This window comes from Mastigoproctus giganteus, chromosome 8, assembly GCF_048544385.1.
Source record: "Mastigoproctus giganteus isolate SK-2022 chromosome 8, ASM4854438v1, whole genome shotgun sequence".
Lineage (NCBI taxonomy): Eukaryota > Metazoa > Arthropoda > Arachnida > Uropygi > Thelyphonidae > Mastigoproctus > Mastigoproctus giganteus.
In genome coordinates this window covers 35,376,059-35,394,332 of record NC_143582.1, presented here as the reverse complement: position 1 = coordinate 35,394,332, position 18,274 = coordinate 35,376,059, and the positions used below count along the sequence as shown (strand labels likewise).

The window sequence follows — 18,274 nt, the reverse complement described above, 5'->3', positions numbered from 1 at the left end:
GGTGCCGGATTAGTGAGTTTGCCTGATCACCAGTGGTTATTTTAGCACATACAGCTTATCCAACAGGTAACCACCTCATCCTACCTTTAACACGTTGACTGCCAAGTTAGTTTAAGAAAAAAATTCCCCAGGGGCAAAAAAATATTTAGCAAATAATTTGATTAGTAATTCTAAAATAAATATTGTAATGTCAGTGTTGTTGTTTTTCGCTTAAAATATCAAAAAAAAAAGTCTTTTTTATGTCATATATGTGGCCGACGTGGCCCAGTAGGTTATTTTTTTGTTGTGAAGCTGTGTCGACCACACACATGTGACACTATTACGGCATACATGTGGAGGTCATTTGTGATTAGTTTATTGCGAGCGCTGCAATAAAACTAATTGTGATAAAATAAACTCTTAAACGTCGCAATAAGTTTGTCAGTATTGTTAGAGATTTTGTGAAAACAAGTTCGTTAGCGCGCTGTATTGTTTTACCGCAAGTTTGTATAAGTATGTTGTAAAAAAAAAAAAAAAAAAAAATATTCTAAAAAGGAATGGCTAAAAGAAAATTACTAAAATAAGAGGAACTGAGAGAAATTGCTGGAATTTGCAATTAAGCAGAGGTCAGTGCTACTACGATTAATGAGGTGAGTGCTGAAAATTAAGCTAAACTATACATACGATCTAGTTATTACATTACAGCACATAAGGACTCCTTAAAAAATCAAGAGTCAATTAAGCAGAGTTAAACTGCTCACAGACACGCTGCTGTTGAGTTTATTCATAAGTTTCACTTTATCTGTTATGGACAAATACCATGAGAGGCACTTCTTTATGCATCGGAACCATGGCTGGGGCTAAATGTGAGCAGGTTATAATATTAAATGCAGAAAAACAAGTGGGAATGGCTTGCCAGTGTTTGAATCCGCGCCAACAGCTGTTGCTGCAACCATTGCCACCAAAACAGTAACAGCAGGTTGGTGCGCCGACCCGGGAAATTAGAAATTATGTTCATGGAAATTATGTCCAAATTAGCTGTGGAACCGGATTAGTGATGGGTGACCTGCAGTGGTTTGGGCTAATATAGCTTAATAAACTATATTATTAATTTCATGTGGTATTAATTATAGTAATTAATTTTCATAGAAAACAAGCACATAACCTTCTTTCCTAACTATATTAAATTCACTTTTTCTAACAAGAATTTAAGATTTCTTCTGTAAAGCAAGTTTTTTCATGAAATTTTGAAAATTTGTAAGAATTAAATTTTGTATATAAATGCTTTTCAAATATTAAATATTAATTTGTTATTATTTTGACTTGGTTGCCAAGCATTATAATGAAATTATTGTCAAAAATCAAATCACAATTTTTTAAAAAAGGTTATTAAAAATCACTGAAAAATTCAATGAAAAACTTATCATTATTTTTTATTTGATGTAATATTGTCTTCTACATCTATTTATGCATCATTTGATAAAATTTGTATTTAAATTCCAGAGAATGTGAGCTTTTATAAACCAGAAAGGATAACAATAGTTGAAAGGCATAATCTCCTCCTCCTTCAATTTTAAAAGCTATTTTTGTACTGCCATCTATTATAAACTGTCTACAGTTACTTAACAGAAGATGGCAGCATTTATTAAAAGATATGTAACCAGTTGGAAACGTTATTTGAAGTGTATTTAAAATGACCTTGGAAAAACTTATCTACACGTGCAGATAAGTTTTTCTACCCTGGCAGATCATACATTGCATAACTGGTTTAATAAATGCACCCAGTGCATTTATTAAACCAGTTATTAACCAAGGCCACCGTAGCCTAGTAGTGGTCAGGTGTGTGGGTGCATAAGTACACGTGCCTTGAGTGACCGGGGTTCAAGCCCGTAATTACTGAATATGGTGCTGTTTCTTGTATTCTATCTATCTTGTGAACTCCTCTGACCATTTGATCGTCCCAGAGTATAAACAGAAAATTTTATTTATTTTATTTTATTACACCATTTATGTCAGTACAAAATACAAGAGATCCCTCCTTGGAGTAGAAGGAACCAAATTCTGTTTCTTTGTACCTATACCAAGCAGATAAATTACCAGGAGCTCATGAGCTGCTTACTGAATTAGAAGATACCTTGTATGCATACATGTGTGTGTCTGTGTCTACAAAGAATTATATAATTAAAATTTTTTATCCTTTCGTAAATTCAGTATAACATTAATTTTTTTTTTTTTTTTTTAATTTCTTTTTGGTTTAGTTTAGAGTATTATCCAATGTTCCTGACTTACCTGATGCTGGGTGGCATAGCCTATCCTGTAAGTGGTTTCCATGAAAATGTTTTAATTCCTTTATTAATATCATAGTTATTCCAGTTTTGACAAGTATAAGAAAATTTTGATAATTGTTTAAACCTAATGTTTCACTAAATTTAAGTTTTCTTTCTTTCATTCCTTTCTAACTCACTCACTCTAAACCTGTGCCTTCATTAAAGAATATTTGTTCATAGCGAAGTAGTGTAATAAAAAAACACAAGAATAAAACTTTAGTTTCCGTAGTGCAGACACTGGTTCACTTTTAGCATGGAAATAAGGCAAAATTTTTTATTCTTATTCAGTCTTTTATTAGCTTTACAACTGAGGTGTGTTTTTTTTTTTTTTTTTTTTTGATACCTTTTGTAAGATGTCTGAAGAACCACAGTTCTTATGATACGTAATATTGGTTAATGTATGTTAGCCACTAGACAGCTCAATGTATGGTCTATGAAAGAACCTGCCCATCATTTAAAGATTTGGTAACAGCTTCCAAAGGAGTTGTAGGATTTTGAACTCTGTATTACTTTAGAAGCATGTGGTTGCCTTTCAAAGCGAACTTAGATTTTTTCCTCCATGTGTAACCATGATCTCATTTTTCACAAATAAGGGCTCCTTTTGGGCATAACATGCACATAGCAAGTATTCACTTTTAAAGTTGTGTTGTGTTATTTATACTGAATACAAATAACACAACATTAAAAAAAAAAAAAAAAAAAAAAAAAAACATACTTTACCCATCCATACCCCCAACTGGTTTGTATTTTAGCAGAGTATATTATTTCCCTAACTGCATTTAACTTATTAAGGTTCACTTATTTTCATTCATATAATAATACTGGAATTAATAAATAATTAAATCTGTAAATAGTTAAAAATATACAGTCGAAGCTCTTTATAGTGATCCTCTTTTTAACATCCCGACATGTTATGACGTCCTATGTGGTTGGTCCCAGCCAATTTCTCATTAATATGATACTATTTTACATTCAGTATAATAACATTGGAAATAAAAGGATTCCTCTATAACAACCATAAATTTCTACCTCTTAATCTGAATTTTTACTTTTTCATTACCATATTTGCTTTTTAAGGCAGAACGCTTCAAATATATTGAAGTAATTGCCGAGCTTGCGACCTGACTGTGAGAAATCATTTGTTAAGATTTCCCACGTTCTTTTCTTGCAGTACAAAGGGTACTAGGAAAGTTTTGCAATACAGCTTTGTTTATTTAATTTTTTCAAAGTAATTTCCTCTACATTCAATACACCTCTCCATCCTCCGAAACCAATCTTTAAACCAGTTCTGCCAAGTTTCACTAGGGAGTAAAGCACACTTATTGTCCCAAGCCCGTAGAAGGTCCTCATCACTGGAAAACCGCCTCCCTTTTAGCTTCATTTTCACATGCGGGAACAGTGCAAAGTCGCAGGGAGCAAGGTCTGGACTGTAGGGAGGGTGCTCGAGAAGTTTCAGTCCTGTCGTGGTCAAATATTCGGTGCAGGCTTTGGCGTGGTGAGCTGCAGCATTATCATGATGGAGGTACCAGGTGTCCATTCTTGACTTTGGCCGCAGGTTCTTCATAGATCCAATGACTTTAGGCAGGCATTGTTCAGCATACCACTTAGCTGTGACTGTCTTCTGCGTGTCCAAAACGACACGTTCCACAATTCCACTCGATTTGAAAAATACAGCTATCATTTTCTTCTTTACAGATCGGGATTTTCTGACAATTACGGGTGTGTCGTCATCATCAAAGACCCAAACTTTGTTTTGAGCCTTGGTCGGCAGATCGTAATAGTACAGCCAAGTCTCGTCACCTGTCACGATGTTGTTCACATACCGAGATTATCCCTTATCAAACTTTTTTTAACATCTCCCACGTCGTGTCATCTGCTCTTCAGTCAGTTGATGCGGCACCCAGAGAGAACAAAGTTTCTTCACGTGCAAATGATCTTGCAGAATCGAACGAATTGCTGGTGCATTTAGGCCCAAAGTATCCTCTATCTGTTGGTAGGTCACTCGCCTGTTTTCGTCAAGCATTTTCCTCACAGCAGTAACGTTTTCCTCCGTAACTGACGTTCGTGGCCTTCCGGCCTCTCAGAATCCTCAGAGTGAAATTTCCCCTTTGGAATTCTCTATACCACCTGAATAGCGTTGTACGATGTGGACAATCATCATCTAGTGCAAGAGTCATTTCTTCTAAGCACTGGTCTATGGTTAAACCACGCACGAAATTATACCGCAAAACTGTCCTTATCTCATTTCGTGACCACGATGCCGTCGCAAGCACTTTACACTCTCACTACTAATGAATAACTGAGCCCATCGACTTGGCGCGGCGGCTACTATGCACGTATGAACATGTCTCAACATGCAGCATAAGCGGCTTCCTGTGATTCATTGTTGCGTCATATTGCAAAACTTTCCTAGGACCCTTTGTACATTAATGAAATGAATGTAGGCTAGAAGTTAATTTCATTAGTTAGAGTGTATGTTTATTGGTATGGCTCCAAGAAAGCAGATAGCTTTGCCAATCACAGATAAAATTAGGATTTTGCTAGCTGTAGATAATGGTGTGCATTCTAAACTGACATCACCAAGCAGTTCAGCATTCCTAAGAGTACTCTATTCACTATTTGGAAGATCAGAAAAAGATTGAAATTTTAGAGAATCTGCTGCACCCAGTAGGATTTGAGCATGAAAGGCAAAGTATCTGGATCTTGAAAAGGTACTTTTGGAATGGCTAATGTTGATGCATGCAAAAAAAGTTCCTGTAGATGGTAATCTTTTAAAAGCTAAGGCTGAATCAATGTTCCCATAGATGGTACTCTTAAAAGCTAAGGCTGAATCAGTGTTCCCATAGATGGTACTCTTTTAAAAACTAAACCTGAATCGTTTGCGCATCAAATGGATATTGTAGAATTTAAAAGTTCAGATGGATGGTTCCAGAAATTTAAGACTCATCATGGCCTGTCTTTCAAAAAAAGTGTGTGACAAAAGTGCAGCCATGGACATTGACACTACAAAGGAATGGAAGGAAAATTATGTAAAAAATGTTTTGCCGACGGGACCACAATGACATCTTCAATGCCGATGAAACTGGATTTTTTTAAAAATTTATACCTGATAAAACACTTACATTTAAAGGCGAGAAATGTAGTGGTGGAAAAAAGACCAAACAACAGATTAACATTCTTCTAGCAGCAAACATGTCTGGCTCAGAGAAGCATTTGGAAATGCCCAGAAGCCTTGATGCTTTAAAGGTTTGAAGACATTACTGACTATGTTTCAAGCAAATGAAAAGGCATGGATGACATCAGAAATCTATGAAGAATAGATCAGAGATTTCAATCGTAGGATGAGTGAGAAGAATAGAAAAATTTTGCTGTTTATGGATAACTGCACCCCTCATTATCAAGTAAACAATCTATGTGCAATCACTGTCGAGTTCCTACCAAGTATGATGTCAGTTCTTCAGCCACGTGATCAAGGTGTAATCCAGTGTTTTAAGAAAAACTACTGAAGAATGCTATTAAACAAAATTGTGCTATGTCTTGAAAGCAAAATTCAATGCAAAATTGACATCCTGCAGACAATGTGTTTCAGCATGGGATGAAGTTGATGAAAAAGTGATCAACTGCTTTGACATGTTGGATTTACTTGAATAGTGCAATGTGTAAAGTTTCACATGCTTCTTCTATTAATTGCGAAGAACAGTCCAATAATAGGGAGCATGTATTTGAGCATGTGCATTTGAAGTCATCACCTAAACTTGCAGGAAAACTTAAGCTTCAAAGATTTTGCAGAAATGGATGTGGACATTGAATGTTTCAGGATATGCACGAATGAAGAGGAACTCATTGGAGATGTAATGGAATCTTCTGAAATTTGTAGTGACGAAGATAAGGAACCTACCGTGGTAAGTGTTTCCATACTTGGATCACCTGACACATGTATTAGATCACTTTTTATGCTGTAAAGAAAGCATAACAGTATTATTAATTTTTGGAAGAGAAAGCTGGTTTTTTTTTTTTTTTTTTTTTAATGATGGCTGCAGAGCCATGAGTATGCAAGGTATCCTCGTAAAACATTTTTTACAATTAATTTTTTTTGATTATGTAATACGTACAGTGAATGTATAAATTTAATCCTGTTTCTACTGATGTAGTTTTTTATTTGAAATTTTTAGAGAGTATCAGCAATTGGCGGAGTGGTATATTTGCTGGGAAGGATTGTTTATGCTATTGGATATTCAACTGGAGGTAAGAGTCATTTGTTGTTTTAAATTCAAGTAGTTCTCGACTTTACAAGTTATTTTGTTCCTAGCACTTGCTTGTAAATCAGGAATTTATTTCCCATAGACATAATGTTAAAAACAGGAGTTACATTCTCAACAATGCAGTTTAACCATAGTAATGTTAAATAAAGGTCAACAAAACAATAGTTTATGCTTAAAAAAATTTATTCATCCAAAGAAATGAAAACAGCCTTTAAAATCAAGCAAATTATAATAAGAAATTACTTATGTCATACAAATATTAAAGAATGTTTATTCTTCGTCATCATCGACTGACGATGAAAAATAATGAAGTCATGTTTGCTTATGATCTCATATTTTGTTTCCAGTGTTATTCCTCTTCGTAGTTTCTTTTTATTAACATCACTCTCCATAGTTTTGCTTCATTTTGACATACTGTACAGTATTAATTTTAAAATAAGGAAAAATTTGAAATAAGACAAGACAGCAAAAATGAAAATCAACAGAACCACTTGTTGTAAAGTCAGTTTGGTAATTGCTTTATGTTGTGTGAGTCAGTGAGATGCTCTCAACTGAGACATCCCCACTGACTTTTCTGGGGGTTGCCTTCCCTATCACCCCCATACTTCTGTCTGCTCCCCCCCTTTTTCAGGCGAGAGTTTTTAAGAAATGGAATAGAGTGGGAAGGTGTTTATTAAAAAAAAAAAAAAAAATATATATATATATATATTTTTTTTTTTTTGAAATATTATTTATTAATACCGAAAAAACGTAACAAACATCCAATTAGATACAAATTAATGTGACTTTTGCTGATGAACTTCTTGAGCGAGTCTCTCAACATCGTGCGAGTATTATAGTTCATGTACAAAATTATTTGCTCTCAGAAATACGTCAAACCAAAAACTGAGAGAAGTCCAAACACAAATATTTTCAAATTTATATATTGGTCCAGTAAGCTACTCCACGCATCGAACACAATTTGGTCTGCATTTTAAACTCATCTATCGCTGTCCATTTGTGTAGAATTGCAAGGGCAGCCGTTTGCCTCTCCAAATCCTCAGTTTCAGTTTTAAGGCATTTTAGTCTTGCACTCCACATGTCCTTGATTTTTAAGTCCTCTTAACTCCATTTCAAATTGTGCTTCATGTGAGCTGTAAAGTTAAAGAACTGCAGTTACATGTTAAAGAGCTGCATGCCGCTCGCGAGCCGCAGGTTGCTGACTCCTGTCCTACGACGACTTCTTTTCTTCCTTTTTGTGTGTCGGTTGCTAAATGTTGTTTCCGAAGCAGCCACGAATCGACATATTTTGCAGGATCGAAGCGGGTCAGCCGTGGGCCTACAATTTTAAGAAACAGTAGTGGAGAAACTGTTTTTGTCATCAACGAAGTGCTGGTTGGGCTGGCGATCGGATTCATTTGTGAAAATCGTCGTTCACATTCACTAGAAGAAATTGGTATCGTACGCAGAGAGTTCATCAAATGCTTCAATTCTTCTGAAACCTTCTTATGAATTAAGTATCCCTAAAATCCACGAATTGCATCTCTTTCATTTAACTGTAACATAATTGACAATTTTCTAACTTCACTTTCACCAAATGCCAACAATTCATGTTTAGAAGAATTAATACCTTCGTAGTCTTCACTTTCCTTCTCTCGTTATCGGTATTGTCACTAGTTCTTAAATTTGAATTTTTTCTTTTTTTTTTTTCTTTTTTTTTTTTTGAAACTGTCCAAAATGTCGGTGTCATTCAGATATTCGGGTACTGTGATCGTGTAAACAGAGATAAGGAAAATTTACGGAAAAATGTGGATAACGCACTTTTGCAAACAACAGATGATTATTTATCGGGGTAAAAGAAAATCACTTTTCTAATTCTCAAACGGGGGCGCTTACAGTTGATTCACAAAGGTGTCCAACCGAGGAAAGTGAACTAAAACAGCATTTTTAATTTTGTTAATTATCTAAAAAATTCGCAATAAATGTTTTGTTCAGTAAATGTAATTGTGTATTGTACTTAATAAAATTTTTGAATATTTTCAATTTTACTTTTACATGCAACAAGATATCGAAAATGTAACACACTAAAGAAATCTAACTTTGAATTTTTTTGAATATGGCCCCTGTACGTGAAAAGGTTGGACACCACTGCAGTAGAAGGTGGGCCACAGCCCATTGGGAATACATCTTTATCTGCTCACTCTTGACTAGTGTGTCTCCTCCGTATGTGGGACAGGTCAACCACCTGATAGGTTTTACTAGGTACCACTTAATTGTAGAATGTTTTAGCTCTCTTAATTCGCGCAGCAACACTAATTGCCTGAAGGCCAGACGTGCGAACAGTTCGTACCAAGTTAATTCTTTCATGATCTGTTTACTATATGAAAATTTTCTTTGCTCAACGAAAAGTATTTTAAATGTAACTTCCAAGGGGAATTCAAAATAATTCGCTATAAAAGCACTTTGTTAAACGGAGGTCCGACTGAGTAATTTAGAATTATAAAAACTGTTATACAGTTTTATATATAAAATATCTTAACAATAGACAGTAAAAAATGCAAATTTAGTTAAATAATTTTAAGCTTATTTGAATAGGGTAAACATGTGAAAAATATTTATGGAATATTATTACAAATTTCGAAGTGTATTGCATCCAAATGTCACACGTCACTGTTAATAAAGGTGCCGGTACGCCGTACCGTCCCAAAAAAAGCACTGGGTACACTAATCTCCCAATGACGACTTATAACACTGCTTCTTGTCACTTATTTCCGACTTGCAAAACATCTGTTTATAACTACTGTATTCTAGTCATTACTTGAATTTTATAATTTTTGGTTGATCTCTCCCCCCCCCCCCCCCCCCGAGTCTTGAAGTGTCCCGGTTAATCCGATTCCGGTTAAATTAATGATAAATACACACCAGAAGAGAAAAAGAAGTAAATAAATAATGTACAAAGTTCAAGAAAAAGGTTGCTAAACCTTTGTAAAAGAGAAGGCAGATATAGTATAGGAAGCTGGAAGTCTAAAGGAAATATATTCTGTTATATTTCTAGCTTAGCAGTGTTATTCAGTTAATTTCTTTCTTCTATCTCATTTTCTGGGTTTGTACATTCTGCGTATATTATACACCTACTCGTTATGGCATACAGTGTGGAAAGCGTATACTTGTGATGCAAAATGCCTGTACATGAATACAGATCTCTGTGACCTTGATCTCTTTTTTTTTTTTTTTCTATAACTTTCTTCCTCTCATAACTGTCTTTAAATTCATCATTCATACTCTCAAAACTTCAAGGCCCTTTCCTTTAGGAATGGGATTTGTGTCCCTGAACTACCTGATATCCATTTTTTCTCTATTTCTTTTACATTCCTATATTTTTTTAATTTCTCATAAGCCATTAGTTTTACTACCACATAACAAGAAACTATATTCTTCCTGTACTACCTTTTTTGTCCTTTGCAAAGTTTTAGCAACCATTTTCTTGCTACTTTATATGTTATTTGTTTACTTTTTCTTTTCTGGTTTGTGTTTATCATGAATTTAACTTCTTGCTTTCATTTTGTTATTTATTATTATTTTTTTTTTTTACCATTTGAGATCTCTTTTGTCTTAGTCTTATATTCTAGATATTTCTACTACTTGTTCTTTTAGTTTTGGTTTCAGGCAGACCTAGTTGCACTTGCCAGTTAGGTAAGTTCTATTACTATCCTGCCTGTGCATTTTCCTTTTATTTTCTGTCGAATCAAACATGAACTACATGCTTGTATTAATTGTCCTTCCCAATATTTATCTCTTTGGCCTTTATCTTTTATATTTCAAATTGTTGAAGTTAAACATAAGAGATGCACCTGGGAGGGATGGGATCTATCCAGTTATATTAAAGGAGGCAGCAAAGGAAGTAAGCAAACCCTTAGCCATAATTATGAGAGCATACTTGGACTCAGGGGAGGTCCTCATGGACTGGAGATGTTCAAATGTGACCACAGTTCACAAAGGGGGATCAAAGGCTGACACAAGTAATTATAGACCTGTTAGTTTAACTTTTGTTCCTGGGGAATTAATGGAAGCACTAGTTAAAGAAGCACTGCAGGATCATCTAGACAAGACTGCAGTTATATTTCAGACACGGCATGAGTTTAAGGTGTGAAGTCTTGTCTGACCAATTTGATTGGATACTATGTTGTAGTCACAAAGGAACTGGATGCAAAAAAATAATTTTGATGTCGTGTTCTTGGATTTTTGGAAAGCTTTTGATTGTTGCACATGGAAGACTACTGTACAAATTGGAGCAGTATGGCATTAAGGGCAAGATGCTGCTATGGATAAAGGAGTGGTTCAATAGAAGACAGAGTGGTAATTAATGGGCCCTGCTCTTCATGGACTAACGTTATTAGTGAAGTCCCCATGGTTTGATGTTGTTTTCTGTATTTATCAATGATATTGATGAAGGTATATGAGAGTTAATGTCAAAGTTTGCAGATGATACAAAGGTTAGCAGGATTGTTAATGACACTAATGACAGTACACAACTGCAACAGGATCTAAAAGGTTGAGTAGATGGGTGGGAGGTGCCAACTGAAGTTTAACATTGACAAATGTGAATTACTGGAGATGGGTAGCAGTAACCCCAGAGTAATGTATCAAAAATTGAGAGTAGGAGTGTGCTATAGGCCTAATGACTCTGATGAGTATAATAAGGAACTGTACAGGGAAATAGAGTGGGCCAGTAAATCAGAGTGTCTTATAATGGGAGATTTTCATTTCCCAGATATTGACTGGAATTTGGGGGCTGGTTACTCACACACTAGCAGGACTTTTGTGGATTTATTGGATGATTGTTTTCTACATCAGCATGTTTGGGAGGCAACTAGAGGGAGTAATACTCTTGATTTGATTATCAGCAGTGATTCTTCATGCATTAAGAATCTGCAGATAAATGAACCACTAGGTGGCAGTGATCACAGTGTGCTGAAGTGGGATTTACTCAAAGAGGTAACTACCATTAGGGGTAAAGGGAAGGGTTATTGCTTCCGTAAAGGCGACTACGATGGACTGAGACAGTATTTAAATTCTATACAGTGGGACCAACTGATGATGTTACCAACAGCAAATTCAAAATGGGAAGCATTCAAAGAACTTATCTTGGAAGCTACTAGGCTTTACATACCAACTAAGAAATATTGTTCAAGGTTTAGGCCAAAATGGATGTCAGATGAACTAATGAGGCATATGGCAGAGAAGAAAAATGCATGGGATACATACAAATTAACACATGACACAGAAGCCTATGATAGATACAAGTTGATATGCAACCAAGTTACAAAGGAGGTTAGGCAGGCGAAGGCAGATTACGAGAAATCCTTGGCAAGGGATGCAAAGAAAAACAGCAAAGAGTTCTTTACTTATGTAAACTCTAGAAGGAAGGGGGTGAATCAGATTGGTCCACTTGATATTGATGGGTCAACTGTTGATGATCCTGCTCAGGTAGCTAACAAACTAAATGAATATTTTGCATCGACATTCACACATGAGGAGTTATTCAGCGAGGGGAATGCCAGAGGTGTATTCAACTCTAGCAGTAAGCTGCAGAATCTTGAAATAACTGGGAGTAAAGTGGAGGAGAAACTGTTGAAGATAAACACAAGAAAGGCACCCGGGGTGGATGGGATCTATCCAGTTATATTAAAGGAGGCAGCAAAGGAAGTAAGCAAACCCTTAGCCATAATTATGAGAGCTTCCTTGGACTCAGGGGAGGTACCCATAGACTGGAAATGTGCAAATGTGACCCCAATTCACAAAGGAGGATCAAAGGCTGACACAAGTAATTATAGACCTGTGAGCTTAACTTCTGTTCCAGGAAAATTAATGGAGGCACTGGTTAAAGAAGCACTGCAGGATCATTTAGACAAGGCTTCAGTTATAGCTCAGACACAGCATGGTTTTGTTAAGGGGAAGTCTTGCCTGACCAACTTGATTGGATACTATGATGCAGTCACAAAAGAACTGGATGCAGGGAATAACTTTGATATTATATACTTGGATCTTAGAAAGGCTTTTGATACTGTTGCACATGGAAGACTGCTACACAAATTGGAGCAGTGTGACATTGGAGGCAAATTGCTGCTATGGATAAAGGGGTGGTTGAGGGGGAGAAGACAGAGAGTGGTAATCAATGGACACTGCTCATCGTGGACTGATGTTATTAGTGGAGTCCCTCAGGGCTCAGTGTTGGGTCCATTATTGTTTTCTGTATTTATAAATGATATTGATGATGGTATATCGGGCTTAATGTCCAAGTTTGCAGACGATACAAAGGTTGGCAGGGTTGTCAAGGACACTACTGACACTATGCTGCTGCAACAGGATCTGGAAAGGTTGAGCAGATGGGCTGAGAGGTGGCAAATGAAGTTTAACATTGATAAATGTAAAGTACTACACATGGGAAACAGCAACCCCAGAGCAACGTATCAACTCTGTGGTACTACACTGACAGTGGTAGAGAATGAAAGGGACTTGGGGGTGGTTGTGCAGGCAGATATGAAGTTCTCTGAGCAGTGCAGAAGGGCTGCAAGAGTAGCTCATGGAGTATTGTCAATGATATACAGGAATTTTTCCAGCAGGGATAAGGAGGTGATTATTCCATTGTATAAGGCGATGGTCAGGCCACACCTAGAGTACTGTATACAGGTCTGGAGGCCTCATTTCAAGAAGGATGTAGAGCTGCTGGAACAAGTACAGAGAAGGGCAACAAGATTAGTAAATGGAACAAAGGGGTGCTCTTACGAAGAAAGGCTTAAGTTTTGCAAATTACAGTGTCTGGAGACTAGGCACCAGCGAAGTGATCTGATAGAGGTGTATAAAGCCTTGAATGGTTTAAGCATGCTCAATGCTGATGGGATTCTTCCTCTAGCTCAGAAAAATCACCTGAGAGGGCATAAATTCAAATTGAGGAAAGACAGATGTAGGATAGACGTGCGGAAATTTGCCTTTAGCCAGCGGGTGGTTGGTTGGTGGAACAGACTTCCATCCCTTGTGGTGGAGGTTGATAGCCTAAATAAGTTTAAGGCTCAGCTGGACAGGTATTTTGAACGAACAGAGGGGTGAAGTGGAAGTGGTTTTTTTTTTTTTTTTTTTTTTTTTGGCTGATGCTGCATAAGCTTGCTTTCTTGCATCAAATGCCTCTACTAATGCTAATGCTAACTATGTGGTAATACACTCAGGGTAGTGGAGAATGAAAAAAACCTGGAGGTAATTGTCCAGTCAGATATGAAGTTTTCTGACAGTGCAGACAGTCTGCAAGAGTAGCTCATGATGTCTTGTCAATGATATACAGGAATTTTTCTAGAAGGGGTAAGGGGGTGAGTATCTCTTTGCATAAGGCAATGGTCAGGCTGCACCTTGAGTACTGTATACATTTCTGGAGGCCTCATTTTAGGAAGAATGTAGAGCTGCTGGAAGGCCAACGAGATTGGTGAATGGAACGAAGGGTTGCTCTCACGAAGAAAGGCTTAAGTTCTGCAAATTGCAGTGTCTGGAGACTAGGCACCTGCTAGGCGATCTGATTGAGGTGTATAAGGCCTTTAGTTTGAGCAAGATCAGTGCTGATGGAATTCTTCCTCTTGCCCAGATTAATGACCTGAGGGACATAAATTCAAATTAAGGAAAGACAGTTGTAGAATAGATGTGTGGAAATTTGCCTATAGCCAGTGGGTGGTCGATTGCTCGAACAAACTTCCCTCTGTCATTGTGGAAGTTGACAGCTTAAATAAATTCAAGGAATAAGTGGACAAACTTTTGGAGCAAATGGATGGATAAAATGGCAAGTTTTTTTTTTTTTTTGGCTAATGCTTTTTAAGCTTGCCTCTTGCATCATATGTTTCTGTTAATTCTAATGACACCATATTTACGATATAATTAAATTTTTTTTTAAATAAATGAAATATAAATGACATACCGTATTTCCCCATGTATAAGACGCACCTTTTTTAGAAAAATTTGGGGTCTAAAAACTGGTTGTGTCTTATACAGTGGTTGTAGATTTTTTTACTTGCATTTCCCGCTTTTTTGCGCTTGTTGTCTTTGCGCTCATTGTTTCGCACTTGTTACCGGTATATTAGGTTACGTTCTGCCCAGAAATGGCTCAGAAAAGATTTTCGTACAGTGCTGAATTCAAGTTATGAGGAGTTGTATGAATTTTATGATGAATAAAACTTGAGTTCAATAACTTTATGTAATACATTTTTTTTTTTTTTCAAATTTCAGGCCCCAAAATTAAGGTGCATCTTATACATGGGGAAATTTCAAGTATATTATATATGTCATTTATTTTGTTTCTCTACTCTTCTTACTGTTTACTCTTTTCTATATTTCTTCACTGTTTTAATATCATTTATATTCACTTAAATTCAGTATGGTCATTAGGTACTTTCTGTCTGTATTATATAGTATATAATTATACTAAAATAATATAAATTTATACTTCAGTATTTATACTAAGTGAGACAAGGTAGTCAGACTCCATAATTGATTAATAGCAAATAGTAAAGGCAACCCCAATATTAATTTCAGTACCGTAAGGTATATTTTAGATATATATATTCTTTAGAATATATAGTTAAAAAAATTCCATCTTAATATATAACTGATATTCATTTTTTCTTTACTAACTTTTTCTGTTCATTTATACTGAAATATTAATTTTTCATAAATTTTTTAATTTCTTGCTTTGCAAATTTCTTGTTGATATAAAAATTTCTTTTACAGACCCACAAAAAAGATTGAGGGGAATGTTTCAATATATAGGTCTCTTTACTCTCCTGGGTACCTCAGTACATCTTGGTTTGAACCTCATTGGCTTCATCTAGATAAGGAGATTTGTAAAAGTGAAATCAAAAGCAGAAAATATCAAATACTTAGGAGCTTAACAAAACAATTATTATACATCATGCAATTTCATTTTGTATACGACTAATTTTATGTTACTTGTAATGTGTCTTGTTTTCGATATATATATATATTTTTTTTTTTTTTTTTTTTTTTTTTTATGAATCAACTGATCATATCCAAACATCCTTGATGAAGATTTATTGCTCATTTATAAAGATTTTCTGATTTTGAAAAAAAATCTTACATATGTATTAAAGAACTAATAAATCTTTAAAATGTTTGATATGGAGTTTATTTAGTACATTGTATAATTTTGTACTTTTCTAAACACTTCAGTAATCATATATAGTTAGCTGTTTATTGTGCTTACTTTTGAAATTGTGTGATAAGCCAAAGAATTTTGCTTTTTTCAATTAATATAAAAGTAGTACAGAGAAATCAATTTCAGAATCTATGTTCATGGAATGTATGTACCTACGAGTTCCACAGACCAATTGAAAATCATTAGTGTCTTTATAGGTTTCTTCCCATTCATTGCATTTTATTAATATTATACACAAGTAAACAAAATATTATTGTGTAAACATTGGTTACAGGACTAAGAAACACTTGTAGGCTAAAGAATATATATACAGAACCATTCAAAAACTATGACAATATACACTAAAAGGACAGTCTGTGCTAATGGGGAGCAAGTGAACTTAAGGAAATGAAAACCCATGCGATGACAGTTGATTACATTCACCTGGCAGGCAAGGTAATGTAATAAACTATGTAATCAAATGCATGGGTAGGATTTCTTCTCATTCATTGCATTTTAATATTATACACAAGTAAACAAAATATTGTGTTATATACCAATGAGCCAAAAGATTATGACCAGCGAGTCGTTATGCAAATCGAAGCAACTGCAGGTGAACTATGGCATGGGTCGGGACACTATAAAAAACACCTGATACTGAGCTCCGTTAATCAGTGTCACTCTTGTTCTTCAGATGGGAAAGGCAGCTGACTTAAGCGAGTTTTACAAAGGCCAAATTGCAATGGCCAGATAACTGGGTCAGAGCATATCCGAAATGGCACAGAAGGTGGGATGCTCACAGTCAGCCATGGTTAGTACCTACCAAAACTGGTCCGAGGAGGGGGAACCCATGAACCTCTGGCAAGGTGTTGGAAGACTATGGCTAATCGATGTTCGAGGTGAGCGAAGACTTTCCTGGATGGTATGTGGCAACAGAAGGGAGACTGTGCCACAACTCATCAGTAATTGGAATGCTGGTGATGGGAGTACTGTGTCACAACACAGTACTCCCATCACATGTACTGTGTCACAACACAGTACATCGAACCCTGCTAAAAATGGGGCTGCGTAGTCGCAGACTGCTCAGAGTGCCAAAGCTAACCATGGTTCACCAGCAGTAGTGTCTACAATGGGCATGCAAGCATCGAAACTGGACCTTCAGTGATTGGAAGAAGGTCGTCTGATCCACTCATCCATGTGCCTAGGCACTTTAACATCTACCAGCTACCTAAACATTATTGCTGACCAAGTACACCCTTTCGTGGCAACGGTCTTCCCCTCTGGCAGTGCTGTCTGGCAATGCTTCCAATGTAAAAGTTCGGTAGAAGTCAGTTCCTATGAGACAGAAGCCTGTTAACTGCATCACACATTCATGTTTTGAACTCTGCGAATCTATGTTCATTTTTTATATCAGCCAAAGTTTCTGCACAATTGGTGTCATATTTTAATAATTTTATATCTCAGCACAACTCATCTAATTGCTGATTTGCATGTATTTCCTATCATTCCTTCTGGGTGCTGCAATTTCAGTGTCATAGTGTATATTTTTTTATTGAATTTTCTAAGGTTAAGTGAGTGAATATTTCATATAAATTGGGCTAAAATATTTTCAGCACAAAACTTTAGTCATTTGCCCATGCTCTTCGCTGCCAGTGCTGAAAGCCTACCATCAAAAATATTAAAGGCAGAATTTTTGATATGGTAAAAGATGTGAAACCTCTTCTAATTATTGTTCCATTGCATTTACCTCAACTCTTTCCAATGTAATGGAGAAATCCAGTGACTTAGCTCTCTTGAAATCTTCAATCTGATGAATGTTTGCCAATATGGATTCTGTCAGCATTGACTCTGGTGATATTTTGGCTTATAAATAATCTTGTATTATACGGTACACATTGTAACATTTCACATAATTTGAGGCTGAGCAATATTCTTGTGATTTTTAGAGTGCTTTAGATAAGTGATTGAAGTTATTTCTTTTTAAGTTCCTACATTTATATCAACAGTCTTTCTTTAAAACCAGTTCTATATTTGAAAGTCACAAGTTAGAACACAAAGGAAACATACCTTTCTTTATTTCCCTATATTTCTAGTTCTACTAATCAACTAACATTTCAACCGCTTGCCTCCGAGTGGCACTGCTCCCGCCTCCCCGTGGTAGGGCCGGTAACGTGGGGGAAAGTTAGGGCTAAAAGGAGTAACCATGGATTCAAACGAGTATCTGCCTCTAGAGCCTTCAAGCTCCAGACCAGACATCCACTGATAATGACTAATCAACTGAAAAGGCTCTGAAGGGAAGCACAGTGCAACATGCCGAATTTTCTTGTAATACACTCCCTTTCCACCTAGCCTGTGGGCAAATTATCACCATTTGTAATCCAGAGATATTTGGAATCCATTGCTGGAACACCAAAAATGGTTAAACGATTACAATCTAGAGACTTGAAATTTGGGAGGAGATCTGAATAGATTGAGAAAGCTCAATAATAATTGCATTTTTCCTCTTGCTTAGGCTATGCACATGAGGAAAGATAGCT

General features: G+C 36.0%; 1 protein-coding gene across 1 annotated transcript in view; it reads left to right on the top strand.

The window, feature by feature from the left end:
- The window catches only part of LOC150081442 (glutathione S-transferase 3, mitochondrial-like), a 58,225-nt gene extending 42,699 nt beyond the window's left edge, over positions 1–15,526 (top strand). The window contains exons 4-6 of the mRNA XM_090379300.1: positions 2,238–2,295; positions 6,479–6,551; positions 15,314–15,526. Of these exons, the coding sequence (XP_090235426.1) occupies positions 2,238–2,295; positions 6,479–6,551; positions 15,314–15,414 (232 nt within the window). The 3' untranslated portion in view covers positions 15,415–15,526. The remainder of the gene's footprint in view (positions 1–2,237; positions 2,296–6,478; positions 6,552–15,313) is intronic.
- The last annotated feature ends 2,748 nt before the right edge of the window (positions 15,527–18,274 follow it).